The sequence below is a fragment of the Leucopleurus acutus genome (genome assembly GCF_964270905.1).
Source record: "Leucopleurus acutus genome assembly, chromosome: 3".
Lineage (NCBI taxonomy): Eukaryota > Metazoa > Chordata > Mammalia > Artiodactyla > Delphinidae > Leucopleurus > Leucopleurus acutus.
The window spans coordinates 119,322,207-119,335,752 of NC_139145.1; the positions used below are offsets into that span (position 1 = coordinate 119,322,207).

At 37.5% G+C, this 13,546-nt stretch overlaps 1 protein-coding gene across 1 annotated transcript in view; it reads right to left on the minus strand.

Moving 5' to 3' along the window:
* TNPO1 (transportin 1) overlaps window positions 1-13,546 on the minus strand; it is an 85,240-nt gene that overhangs the window by 15,527 nt on the left and 56,167 nt on the right. The window contains exons 10-14 of the mRNA XM_082836474.1: window positions 9,390-9,450; window positions 8,454-8,622; window positions 2,939-3,091; window positions 1,961-2,186; window positions 1,684-1,849 (exon numbers count right to left, since the gene is read on the minus strand). Of these exons, the coding sequence (XP_082692600.1) occupies window positions 1,684-1,849; window positions 1,961-2,186; window positions 2,939-3,091; window positions 8,454-8,622; window positions 9,390-9,450 (775 nt within the window). The remainder of the gene's footprint in view (window positions 1-1,683; window positions 1,850-1,960; window positions 2,187-2,938; window positions 3,092-8,453; window positions 8,623-9,389; window positions 9,451-13,546) is intronic.

The following is a 13,546-nucleotide window of genomic DNA, read 5'->3' on the forward strand; positions in this document are numbered from 1 at the left end:
TGTTGTAGAAAAGAAACAGTTTACAATAGAGATAGGAATCTAAGTCTACAGTTTATAGAATACCTATTACACTTTACATGCATATTTGCCTACCGTACCACACCAGATGCTTATTTTTAACCATTTCTTTCCCATTCCCTATGCTGTCACTTACGGGCATCTGCTTAACTACAATGGTAAAATCTAAAACTACTGTTGGTTCATTCAACAATTTATTTGCTGTTTACTATTTATTTAGTGACTGAGTGCTGGGAACATAGCAATGAACAAAACAATGTCCCCATTCTCGGGGGGTTTACATTCTAGTGATGTTCCAGATTAATGAAATCAGAATTGAAACTGTTAAATGATAGGAACATTTTTTAACACTTAGGGTGTTTGAGATGTATGAGAACACGGCAGTGTGACGATCTCTCAAATGTTTCTCTCAGTGGGAGGGGGAAATGGGGTGCTGGAGGTCAAAGGGCACAAATTTATAAGAATAAATTCTAAGTGGCGGGGTTGGTGGGGGTAGTGGGATGAATTGGGAGATTGGGATTGACATATACACACTAATATGTATAAAATAGATAACTAATAAGAACCTGCTGTATAAAAAAATTCAAAAAAAAAGGAATAAATTCTAAGGATCTAATGTACAGCATGGTGACTATAGTTAACACAGCACTGTATACTTGAAAGTTGCTGAGTACATCTTAAGCATTCTCACAGAAAAAAGAGTTACCCATGTTAACTATAGGATCTTGATTTTGGTAACTGTTCTACCATGCTTATGTATATCAAAATCAACATGTGGTACACTTCAAGTATATGCAATTATTTTTGTCAATTATTCCTAAGTTTAAAATTTTCTCTAGGCTCCACACTATACATTAGAATGCACAGTGCATTTGTTATTATAAATTTGTTTATTTGCAGCTTATTTTTTAGGACAAATATACAAGAAATGAACAAACTCCAGGGCCTCAGGGCAATTACTTCAATTTATACCTAAATGTGTCTCGACTTTCAGGTGTATCTGACCCTTCGTTTGTAAAATTAAGGTTATTTTCTTCTGTTTTAGCCAGGCAAGAATTTCCTAAAATGCAGGCTTAAGCCATTTGTTAACTGAAGTCTTATTCATTAACACTGAGCTATATCTATTTCCTTCATGGCACCTTCCACAAATTATAATTATATAGTTGTTCAGTATACTCTACTAGCCTGTAAATTTTAAGACGCAGAGAATGTAAGCTCGGCATTTAATATATGCCTAACAATTAGTAGAGAACTAAAAAAAAAACTTGCTGAATGAATAATCTACAGGAAACCAAGCATAATTGGTATCCTCCCCCCGCTTGAAAAAAAACTGAGTGCTATTAATTACCAAAGCTCCCTTGTTTAACTTTCTTTCACATTATTACGAATTAGGACTCTTCCAGACATTTTTGCTTCAGATCTGGTAAAGTCCAGCTACACTGAAATTTACTTTCCTCTCTTTCAACAGCTATTTCTTCTTATTAACAAAGTCAACAGTAAAAGCAATTTTATTTGAAAAATTAAGAACTATAAACATTAGGTGGCAAGGCTTTTTAGAACATGAAGGTTTGTTCCAGAAAACGGAAATGCTGGTAGTAATGAAACTAACTGCTGATCTGATGTAAAAACAGAGACAGCCCCAAATGCAACTGACAGAGTGGCTACTGGAGTTGAATCACTATGTGGCAACTTGTTATCACAGTTGACCTGTTGACTAATAATGTCACTCTGCTCAAACTTTTTTATTCCTTCAAGAGTAGGACCCTTGCCACTTCCACTCCAGATATCTGTGTGGGAATTAGGGTGAAAGATGATGCTACTGTTAAAGCCACTAAGGAAAAAAAAAATGTGAAGAAACAGTAAATATGGATGTCTAGGTAGAGTCTCATTTGGATTTATAAAACCATCAGGTCAAAGATACAGATAACAAAGAATGTCTCACCTGCAGGCAGCTTCTTGTACTCTTTTGTTGCTATCCAGGATACGCTTTAGCAGTTCTGTCATTAATGGCTTCAGGTACGTGTCTGGGGGCTGGCTGACTACCCAGTGTGCATAGCGGCTAAGAGTCCAGCACGTTATGGAACGCACAAGAGCCTTTTTATCAGAGAGGCACTGAATAAGGTGAGGAATGAGCTCAGGTAGGTATGGAATCATGCCCTGCATGCAACCTAGGAATAAAAACCACAGAACTATTTCAGGAAGTGCTGAAATTTGGTTAAAACAAAATTATTTCAGTTGAATACTAAACTGATACGTGCATCCATGAAACATATTCAGATCATCTCCATTCCAATAAATATATTGCAATAATCTGTTCCAAAATTATTTTAAAGAAATAACTGAAATGAGCGCTAACTGCTCTTTAAGTATCTTTCAGTAGGGTTAGGAAAGCTCATTTTACTTCTGCTACAGAAATTATGGCTTTCAAAAATGCCTGTAAAATGCTTCAATTTCTTGTAGATAGATGTTTACAGCTAGGACAGAATAATGATCCTTTATAGAGGATGATGACACGACTTACGTTTCTTACACTTACCTATAGAAGTTAACTTTTCTAGCAACAGGGATGCTTCTGACATCAGAATCCTCTCATTTTGTTCTCTCTTTTTTTTTCTGTTCTCTTTATTATAACAAAAGCATTTGCAAAATATCTGGCTGGGGTTATAAGTAAGTCTATGGTTGTTTAATAATAATTAACTAGCTCAAAGTAAAAACTTATCCTAAGATGGCTTTTAGACTCAAATATCGTTTTTAAGGTTAATGCGGATCATAGTCTCACCTACTTCAATAGTCTTATTAGCAACACAAGACAGCAAAGTACGTAAACAGTTTCTGCTTATAGAGTAACAAGTCCTTAAAGTAGCCTAGTCACATTAGCACCTATTGAGGACTTTACAGTTCAAGTTTGATTTAGACTTACCTTCAGCAATTGCTCCTAAAACCAATATGCCTGATTCTTTAACAACCCATTCATGATGAAAAAGTAATTCTTTCAAAAGGGGCAAAATATGTGGCAAAAGCTCATCACGATACACATTTGCAAGAACATCTAGGGCAGCCGCAGAACATTTTCCTAAGGAAATATTTAATTCAAAGACATTACATTAACTTCCATTATCATTTATAATTATATATCTATAAATCTATCTGTATCTATATACAGATAAAATTTGTTGTATGTACAACATTTTTACCTCTACAAAGTTTGAAGATATTTAATCCTGTATACGACTGCCCTTTTTTTTTTTTTTTAAATAAAGCTGTTACGTTGGCCAGAAATAACACCTTACTCATCAAAAGGGTCTTAGTTATACTTACTGTATGGTAGACCCATTCATATGAATATTATACTGCCAGGAAACAGAATGAAATATTTATGTACTGACACAGAATGAGTTGCATGATATATGGAAAAGAATCAGCAGAGTATATATGATCTGATTTCACTTCTAGAACATCAGCCTCCCCTCCTAAAAAGAAGACATAGGCCTACCTCAGATATTGCAGGTTCAGTTCTAGACCACCACAACAAAGCGAGTCAATTGAACTTTTTGGTTTCCTAGTGCATATAAAAGTTATGTTCACACTATGCTGTAGTCTAGTGAAGTGTGTAATAGCTTTATGTCTATAAACCATGTACATACCTTAACTAAAATATTCTTTGTAGCTAAAAAATGCTAACCATTATCTGAGCCTTTGAAAAACTGTAATCTTTCTGTGGAGGGTCTGGCCTTGATGTTGGTGGTTGCTGACTGATCAGGGTGGTGGCTGCTGAAGGCTGGGGTGGCTATGAGCAGTTTCTTAAATAAGACGACAGTGAAGTTCGCTGCATGGACCGACTCTTCCTCTCGTGAACGATTTCTCTGTAGCACGCAGCGCTGTTTGACAGCATTTTACCCAGGAGAACTTCTTTCAAAATTGGAATCAATCCTCTCAAACACTCCTGCTGCTTCATCAACCAACACTATGTAATAGTCTAAATCCTCAGTTGTCATTTCAACAATCTTCACAGCATCTTCACCAGGAGTAGATTCCATCTCAAGAAAAAGCAGTTCCTTTGCTCACCCATAAGAAGCAACCCCTCATCCATTAACGTTTTCTCAAGAGACGCAGCAATGCAGTCACATCTTCAGGCTCCACTTCTAATTCTAGTTCTTTTGCTATTTCCACAACATCTGCAGTTACCTTCTCCACTGAAGTCTTGAACCCCCTAAGAAGAATCAACTTCTTCCAAACTCCTGTTAATGTAATGCTGATATTCTGATCTCTTTCCATGAATCACAAATGTTTTTAATGGCATCTAGAATGGTGAATCCCTTCCAGAAGGTTTTCAATTTACTTTGCCCAGATCCTTCAGAGGAATCACTACCTATGGCAACTATAGCCTTACAAAGTGTATTTCTTAAATAATAAGACTTGAAAGTTGAAATTACTCCTTGATCCATGGACTGCAGAATCAATGCTGTGTTAGCAGATGTGAAAAAAACATGAACCTCATTGTACATCTCCACCTGAGCTCTTGGGTGGCCAGGTACTTTGTTGATGAGCAGTAATATTTTTAAAGAAATCATCTTTTCTGAGCAGTAGGTGTCAAGAGTAGGCTTAAAACATGCAGTAAACCTTGTCATAAACAAATGTGCTATCATCTAGGCTTTCTTGTTCCATTTATAGAGCACAGAGTAGATTTAGTGTAATTCTCAAGGACTCTAGGATTTTCGGGATGGTAGATGAGCACTGGCTTCAACTTAAAGTCACCAGCTGCATCAGCCCCTAACAAGAATCAGCCTGCCCTTTGAAGCCAGGCACTGACTTCTACTCTCTAGCTATGAAAGTCTTCGATGGCATCTTCTTCCAACAGAAGGCTCTTTTGTCTACATTGAAAATCTGTTGTTTTGTGCAGCCACCTTCATTAATTATCTTAGATCTTCTGGATAACCTGCTGCAGCTTCTATATCAGCATTTGCTGCTTTACCCTGCATTATGTTATGGAGATATAAAGACTTTTTTCCTTAAACTTCAAGAACCAACCTCTTCTTCTGCAGCTTCCTCTCCTCTCTCAGCTTTCAGAGAATTGAAGAGAGTTAGGGCTTTGCTCTGGACTAGGTTTGGCTTAAGGGAATGTTGTGGCTGGTTAACCACAAAAACTTTCTCCTTATCAGCATTCAAGCTGTTTTGCTTGTTTTGTTTGTGTGTGTTCACTGGAGTAGCACTTTTAACTTCCTTCAAGAACTTTTCTTTTGCTCACAACTTGGCTAACTGGCGCAAGAGGGCTGGCTTCTGGCCTACCGCAGTTTCTACATGCCTTCCTCACTAAGCTTAATCATTTCTTTTAATTAATTAGTTGATTGATTTTTTGGCTGCGTTGGGTCTTTGTTGCTGCGTGCAGGCTTCCTCTAGTTGCGGTGAGCAGGGGCTACTTCATTGTGGTGTGCGGGCTTCTCATCGTGGTGGCTTCTCTTGTTGCGGAGCATGGGCTCTAGGTGCACGGGCTTCAGTAGCTGGAGTTCGCGGGCTTCAAGTCCCAGCTTAATCATTTCTAACTCTTGATTTAAAGTGAGAGACGTGGGGCGTCCCTGATGGTGCAATGGTTAAGAATCTGCCTGCTAATGCAGGGGACGTGGGTTCAAGCCCTGGTCCGGGAAGATCCCACATGCCGCAGAGCAACTAAGCCCGTGTGCCACAACTACAGAGCCTGCACTCTAGAGCCCGCGAGCCACAACTACGGAGCCTGCATGCTGCAATTACTGAAGCCCACATGCCTAGAGCCCGTGCTCCGCAACAAGAGAAGCCACCACAATGAGAAGCCCGCGCACTGCAACGAAGAGTAGCCCCGCTCACCACAACCAGAGAAAAGCCTGCGCCCAGCAACAAAGACCCAACGCAGCCAAAAATAAAATAAAGTGAGAGACATGCAACTAACTCTTCCTTTCACTTGAACACTTAGAGGCCACTGAAGGGTTATTAATTGGTCTAATTTCAATATTGTTGTATCTCAGAGAACAGGGACACTCAAGGAGAGGGAGAGAGATGGGGAATGGCTGTGAGTGGAGCAGTCAGAACACACACAACATTTACTAATTAGTAAGTTTGCCATCTTATATGAGCATGGTTCACACAGCCCCAAAACGATTACAACAGTAACATCAAAGATCACTCATCACAGATTGCCCTAACAAACATAATAACAAAAAAGCTTGCAATATTCCAAGAATTACCAAAATGTGACAGTGTCACAAAGTGAGTAAATGCTGTTGGAAAAATGGCGCCAACAGACTTGATCAGTGCAGGGTTGCTACGAACCTTCAGTTTATAAAAAATGCAGTTATCTATGAAGTGCAAGAAACCGAAGCGAAACAAAAGCTGGTTAAGCCCGTATACCCGTTTTCCTGTATCTGCATAGAAAAACTTCTGGAAGAACATAATGATGGGTGGGATGTGAAAAGGAAGTATTCCCCCCCCCCCCAATTCAACACACATTATTACTTTTGCAGTTATCCACATTAAATCTTAATGCATGCTCCTCACCAACCTTAAAGTAGGAATACACTGGGAAGTAATTCTGTGGTAGTAATGAAGACCTTGGGTTCTCTTGTTGTGTGAGATTTGGGTTCCAAAACTACATGTGCCACCAGTACTAGCTAAGCTAACCTTAGGGAGTTTCTCTTTTTGCAGTATCTTTACCTACCCAAGGCTGTTGGAAAGATTAAATGTGAAAGGCATACAAAGTCCTTGGCACGTTAGTCACTCTAAGGAACCGTTAGTTATAGGAAACTAAATGGGCAGTAATCAGCATAATTCCAAATAATTTACAGAGTTCAGGCTGATGATTCATGTCCTTAATTGCTCTATCGGTTAGTTACTAGAAATCTCAACCCTCTGAATCACAGCGTGGTTCTTTTTTTTTTTTTTTTTTTTTTTGCAGTACGCGGACCTCTCACTGTTGTGGCCTCTCCCGTTGCGGAGCACAGGCTCCGGACGCGCAGGCTCAGCGGCCATGGCTCACGGGCCCAGCCGTTCCGCAGCACGTGGGATCTTCCCGGACCGGGGCACGAACCCGTGTCCCCTGCATCAGCAGGCGGACTCTCAACCACTGAGCCACCAGGGAAGCCCCACAGCGTGGTTCTTAACTGGGGGTGATTTTGTGTCCCAAGGAACGCTGGGCAATGTCTCAAGACACTGCTGGTTGTCACAATTTTGTGTGTGTTCTCCCCCCACCTCCTGCGCTACTGCCATTTACTGGGCAGAGATCAGGGCTGCTGCTCAAAATCCTATAATGGACAGGATGACCCCACAATAAAGAATTACATGGCCCAAAACGTGAAATGTGCTATGAACTAGAGCAGCAAGATTTAAAAACCAGCACGCAAGCAAAAGCAAAACACAGGTGTCTAGATTCTCCCCAAAGTTATCTAATTAGTATGTGGCCCAGAATGCAGGCTTAATATATGATGTGGATTTGCAGGTAAGGTTGAAAACCAAGATTTTAAAAAGCATATTTGTAAGTCTGAATATGACAAAAGCAATTTATATAATTTTGGAAAATTGCATGATAATCAATTTTCATGCAAATTATCACACAAAAAAATAAGTTTATGTTAGGAAAACAGGAAAAGTTGTTTCCTATGGTCAATGTTTCTATTTCACAGTATCAAACAAAATATATACCCCTTTGAGAAATGACAGTGTGAGATAAAGTCTTTTTAAGGAATAAAATGACAAGTAAATGAAGAGCAGACCCATCAGGAAAATACAAAAACAAACCCACAATAAGATTATCACTTCACATCCAGAATGGCTATAACAGAAAGAGACACCCAGAAAGTATTGACAAGCATGTGGAGAACCTGGAGCCCTAAGACACTGCTGGGGGGAATGTAAATGGTGGAGCCACTTTAAAAAACAGCCTGGTAGTACCTCAAAAGGTTAAACATAAAGTTACCATATGACTCAGTAATCCTACTCCTGGGTATATACCCAAGAGAATTGAAAACTTACGTTTACACATCAAACTGTACATAACTTCACAGCATCATTACTCACAATAGCCAAAGGGGGGAAACAAAATGTCCATCAAATGATGAACAGATAAGTCAGTCACAAAGGACCACTTTTTGTATAATTCCATTTGTAGGAAATGTCCAGAACAGTTCCTAGAGACAGAATATAGATTGGTCGGTGCTTAAGGCTAGCGAACTGGAAGAAAATGGGAGTGACTACTAATGGGTACAGGGTTTCTTTTCGGGGTGATAAAAATGTTCCAAAATTTACTGTGGTGATGGTTGCACAACTCTGTGAATATACTAAAAGCCACTCAACTGTAACCTTTTGTATGGTATGTGAACTGTATGAAATGAGGGCACTGTATGGTATGTGAATTATTTCTCAACAAAACTGTTACCAAAGCAAGCGACTGTGCTTCTCCCTCTCTGACTTACTTAGATTCCAGTCAGAAATTGTATCATCATCATCAATTTCATCGTCATCATCATCTTCCTCTTCAATTCCATCTTCATCATGCTGCTGAGCCACTGTCCTTGATCGATGAAAACGTGGCCTTATGTCCTGTTCACTATCAGGAATTGTTTCATCTTCTTCAACATCACCCTGTGTATTTTTTTTAAAGGAAAATTTTGGTTATATTCATTATAAGCTAATATGTATATCAGTGAAAGAATGAGAATATTCAGATGGGGTTATGCAGATTATTTTGAAATACAGTTGACTCTTGAACTATATGGGTTGGAACTGTGCGGGTCCACTAACATGCAGATTTTTTTCCAATAAATGAAGTCTTAACACTACTACATAATCCATGGTTGGCTGAATCTGCAGATATGGAACCATGGACACGGAGGGCCAACTGTAAAGTTATACAGGGATTTTTGACTGAGCTGAAGGTCAATGCTGCTAACATCCCATTTTCAAGGGTCAACTGTATACCTCTTCATTAAGAACCACTCCCCTGGGCAGAAAATAGTTCTTTGTGAAGGGGAGAATAGGCTATCACATAACCCATGTTAGATATCAGGCACTTTCAAACCACATTATATGGTTTCCCACCAGCTGGTATAATCTAGAGTAACTGAATCAAGATCAGAACATATTTAACATATTTTAAAATAAACTCCAAACAATTTGTATTAACAGGAAATGGATGCGAACTCTATTAGTGTCACTGTCTAGTTAGTTCCAATTAAGCTAGAATCTATTACCACCCAAATTCATTATCTTTGAACTCCGTAGCATACTATATAACAGAAAGCCTATTTACATAGGGCCTACTCTAAATAAATGTTCTGTTAGTCAAATCCAAAGATCTACTAAGTCAATAAAAATAATCTTCCCTATTCATCAGGAAATAGTTTCCTTACCTTAAGTAGGATGATATCTATATCTGAGTACTTCATGCCATTCACTAACACAGGAATCAACCTATAAAGAAATGAATTCGTGAAACAAAGATCTAAAGATCTCAAAGTCTTAACCTCATGAATACTAATAATACCAATACAACAACCACCACTGCTAATATTGCCTTATAGCATGTTCTTTGTCTGCCCTTCTCAAATGATGAATACTCCCAATATATATCTCAGGCCTTTTAAATACTCATGCATGGGATCTACTGGATGGAATCTTAGTGGGGATAACATAGCTTATCAAGAGTGCTTAGAAATAAAAACAATAATTTTTTTTTCAATTTTTCCCCTAAGAATTTATCCCAAATATATGAACAAATATTCCCAATTTTTAAAGACCAATGTTCCCTGATGCAAGAACAAGAACAATGGAAACAATCTAAATTTCCATCATTAAGAGCTTGGTTAAAAATAAATTACAGTTGGGAATTCCCTGGCAGTCCAGCAGTTACAACTCTGCACTTTCACTGCTAGGGCCCTGCAGTGTTCAATCCCTGGTCGGGGAACTAAGATCCTGCAAGGATCTTATTTTTGGATGCAGCACGGCCAAAAACAAACAAACAAACAAATTAAGTAAAGTTGAAAAAACAAAAAGCCCTCTACGTGTAAAACACATAAAGCATATTTCCATTTAAGATAAAAATAATGAGAGATTCCTAGCCACAGCAATCAGAGAAGAAAAAAAAAATAAAGGAATCCAAAATGGAAAAGAAGGAAAGCTGTCACTGTTTGCAGACGACATGACACTCTACATAGAAAATCCTAAAGATGCTACTAGAAAACTACTAGAGCTCATCAATGAATCTGGGTAAAGTTGCAGTATACAAAATTAATACACAGAGCTCTCTTGCATTCCTACACACTAACAGTGAAAGATCAGAAAGAGAAATTAAGCAAACAATCCCACTTACCATCGCATCAAAAAGAATAAAACACCTAGCAATAAACCTACCTAAGGAGGCAAAAGACCTGTACTCAGAAAACTATAAGATATGGATGAAAGAAATCAAAGATGACACAAACAGATGGAGAGATATATATACCATGTTCTTGGACTGGAAGAATCACTAGTGACAAAATGACTATACTATCCAAAGCAATCTACACATTCAATGCAGTCCCTATCAAATTACCAATAACATTTTTCACAGAACTACAATGAACACTTTTACAATTCGTATGGAAACACGAAAGACCCCGAACAGCCAAAGCAATCTTGAGAAAAGAAAAATGGAACTGGAGGAATCATGCTCTCTGACTTCAGACTATGCTACAATGCTACAGTAATAAAAACAGTATGGTACTGGCACAAATACAGAAAAATAAATCAAAGGAACAGGATAGAAAGTCCAGAGATAAAACCACACACCTATGGTCACCTAATTCATGACAAAGGAGGCAAGAATATACAATGGAGAAAAGATACTCTCTTCAATAAGTGGTGCTGGGAGAAGTGGACAGCTACATGTAGAAGACTGAAATTAGAACACTCCCTAACACCATACACAAAAGTAAACTCAAAATGGATTAAAGACCTAAATGTAAAGCCAGACACTATAAAACTCTTAAGAGGAAAATACAGGCAGAACGCTCTATGACATAAATTGCAGCAAGACGCTTTTGATCCACCTCCTAGAGTAATGAAAATAAAAACAAAAACAAAAGGGATCTAATTAAACTTAAAAAAGCCTTTGTACAGCAAAGGAAAGCATAAACAAAAAAAGACAACCCCCAGAATGGGAGAAAGTATTTGCAAACGAAGCAACCAATAAGGGATTAATCTCCAAAATTTACAAACGGCTCATGCAGCTCAATATCAAAAAAACAAACAACCCAATCCAAAAATGGGCAGAAGATCTAAACGGACATTTCTCCAAAGAAGACATACAGCTGGCCAAAAAGCACATAAAAAGATACTCAACATCACTAATTATTAGAGAAATGCAAATCAGAACTACAATAAGGTATCACCTCACACCAGTCAGAATGGCCATCATCAAAAAATCTACAAACAATAAATGCTGGAGAGGGTGTGGGGAAAAGGGAACCCTCCTACACTGTTGGTGGGAATGTAAACTGGTACAACCACTATGGAGAAGAGTATGGAAGTTCCTTAAAAAACAAAAATAGAGCTACCATATGATACAGCAATTCCACTCCTGGGCATATATCTGGAGAAAACCATAATTCGAAAAGATACATGCACCCCAATGTTCACTGCACTATTTACAATAGCCAGGATGTGGAAGGAGCCTAAATGTCCATCAACAGAGGAATGGATAAGGAAGATGTGGTACGTATATACAATGGAATATTACTCAGCCACAAAAAAGAATGAAATAATGCCATTTGCAGCAACATGGATGGACCTAGAGACTGTTATATTGAGTGAAGTCAGTCAAAGACAAATACCATATGATATCACTTATATATGGAGACTAAAAAAATGGTACATAGGAACTTATTTACAAACAGAAAGAGTCAGGGATGTAGAAAACAAACTTATGGTTCCCAGGGAGGAAGGGGGACAGGGATAAATTGGAAGATTGGGATAGACATATACACACTATTATATATAAAATAGATAACTAAATAAGGACCTACTGTATAGCACAGGGAACTCTACTTAGTAAATACTCTGTAATGGCCTACATTGGAAAAGAATCTAAAAAAGAGTGGATATGTGTGTATGTGTGTAAATATATATGTATATATGTGTGCATATATATATATGTAACTGATTCACTTGCTGTACATCTGATACTTAACACAACATTGTAAATCAACTATACTCCAATAAAAATTATTTAAAAAATTAGATTACCTATACAATAACTTATATACACAGACTATCTAGGAAGGCTATACAATAAACTGTTGTCTTCAGAGAGGTGAGTGGGCTAAAAAGGGACGGTATCCATCTTCTACTTTATTTCTAAATGGTGTGACATTTTTACAATAAGCCTACATTCAGTATTTGTATTCCTTTTAATAAAAGAGATGACAGTGTTTAAAATATAAAAACAGTAAACTTAAAGGAATTAATCCAAAATAAATAAATCAAAAAGGAAAAAAAGAGCTCTACCGACAAGGTTATCATAGTCTGATAAAAAGTTTGGAAATTTAAATTCTAACTTCTTAAGACATTAAGAACTTAAACTTCCAATAAGAAAATAGTTAAATAAATCAGAATATTATATCTAATCTGAAGTATTATGTTGTCACCAAAAGGGAACCATAATGTCTGTAAACATGGAATTCCAGGTATACTGAAATATTTATGATGACTAGTTAAAAAAAAATACATCAAAACATGTTAAGTAAAGGTCAAAATACTAATTTCAGTTCCTTCTGTAGATATGATGGTTTTATCTTGGACAACTTTCTTAAACTTTGGTTTGTTTCCTCACTGTCCAATCATACACACTGAAATGAGTCTACTGAGGACAAAAGGTATGAGAGAATACTTTGGAAACATGTTACAATGTCCACAGTCCACTGCTTCCAAATTCTACCTTTCATTGTTCTGGGGGGCATGGAAAAAGTGTGAATAGGCAAAAGAAACTCATACTCATGAGTACCAGCTGTGGGGTTATTAATAAAGTACCTTCTTAATAACCTAGTGAGAAAAGTATCATGATCCCTATTTTACAAACGAATAACTAAAGCTCAGAGAAGTAATATTATTTCCACAAGGCCATAAATATTAAGTAAATTTCCTTTCTTTACCCCAGATGTAAAAATCTCTGTCCACATTAATGTCCTCAGTGTTTGCTGTGGCTTTACTTCAAATAGTCACATGCTTTAAGACACACTAAATAAATATGTATGAAACCAATGTTAAGCACACCTCTACTTTCAATGAGGTAATTTTGCAAGCCCTCATTAACCAAAGGAATACTAACAGTAAAAAGGAAGCAGTGGTATTTCAAATTTGTGAAAAGGAAAATATGAGCGACCCAAACTTTCATGTTCAAAGTCCTTCTAAATTCTAAAATAGATTAATGGTAGTAATTCAACATTATAGCTAGTATACCATAACTAAATAAAATTATAATACACAGAACCATACTGTGTAAGCTACAGGGATCTTGCAAGAGAACCAAGTC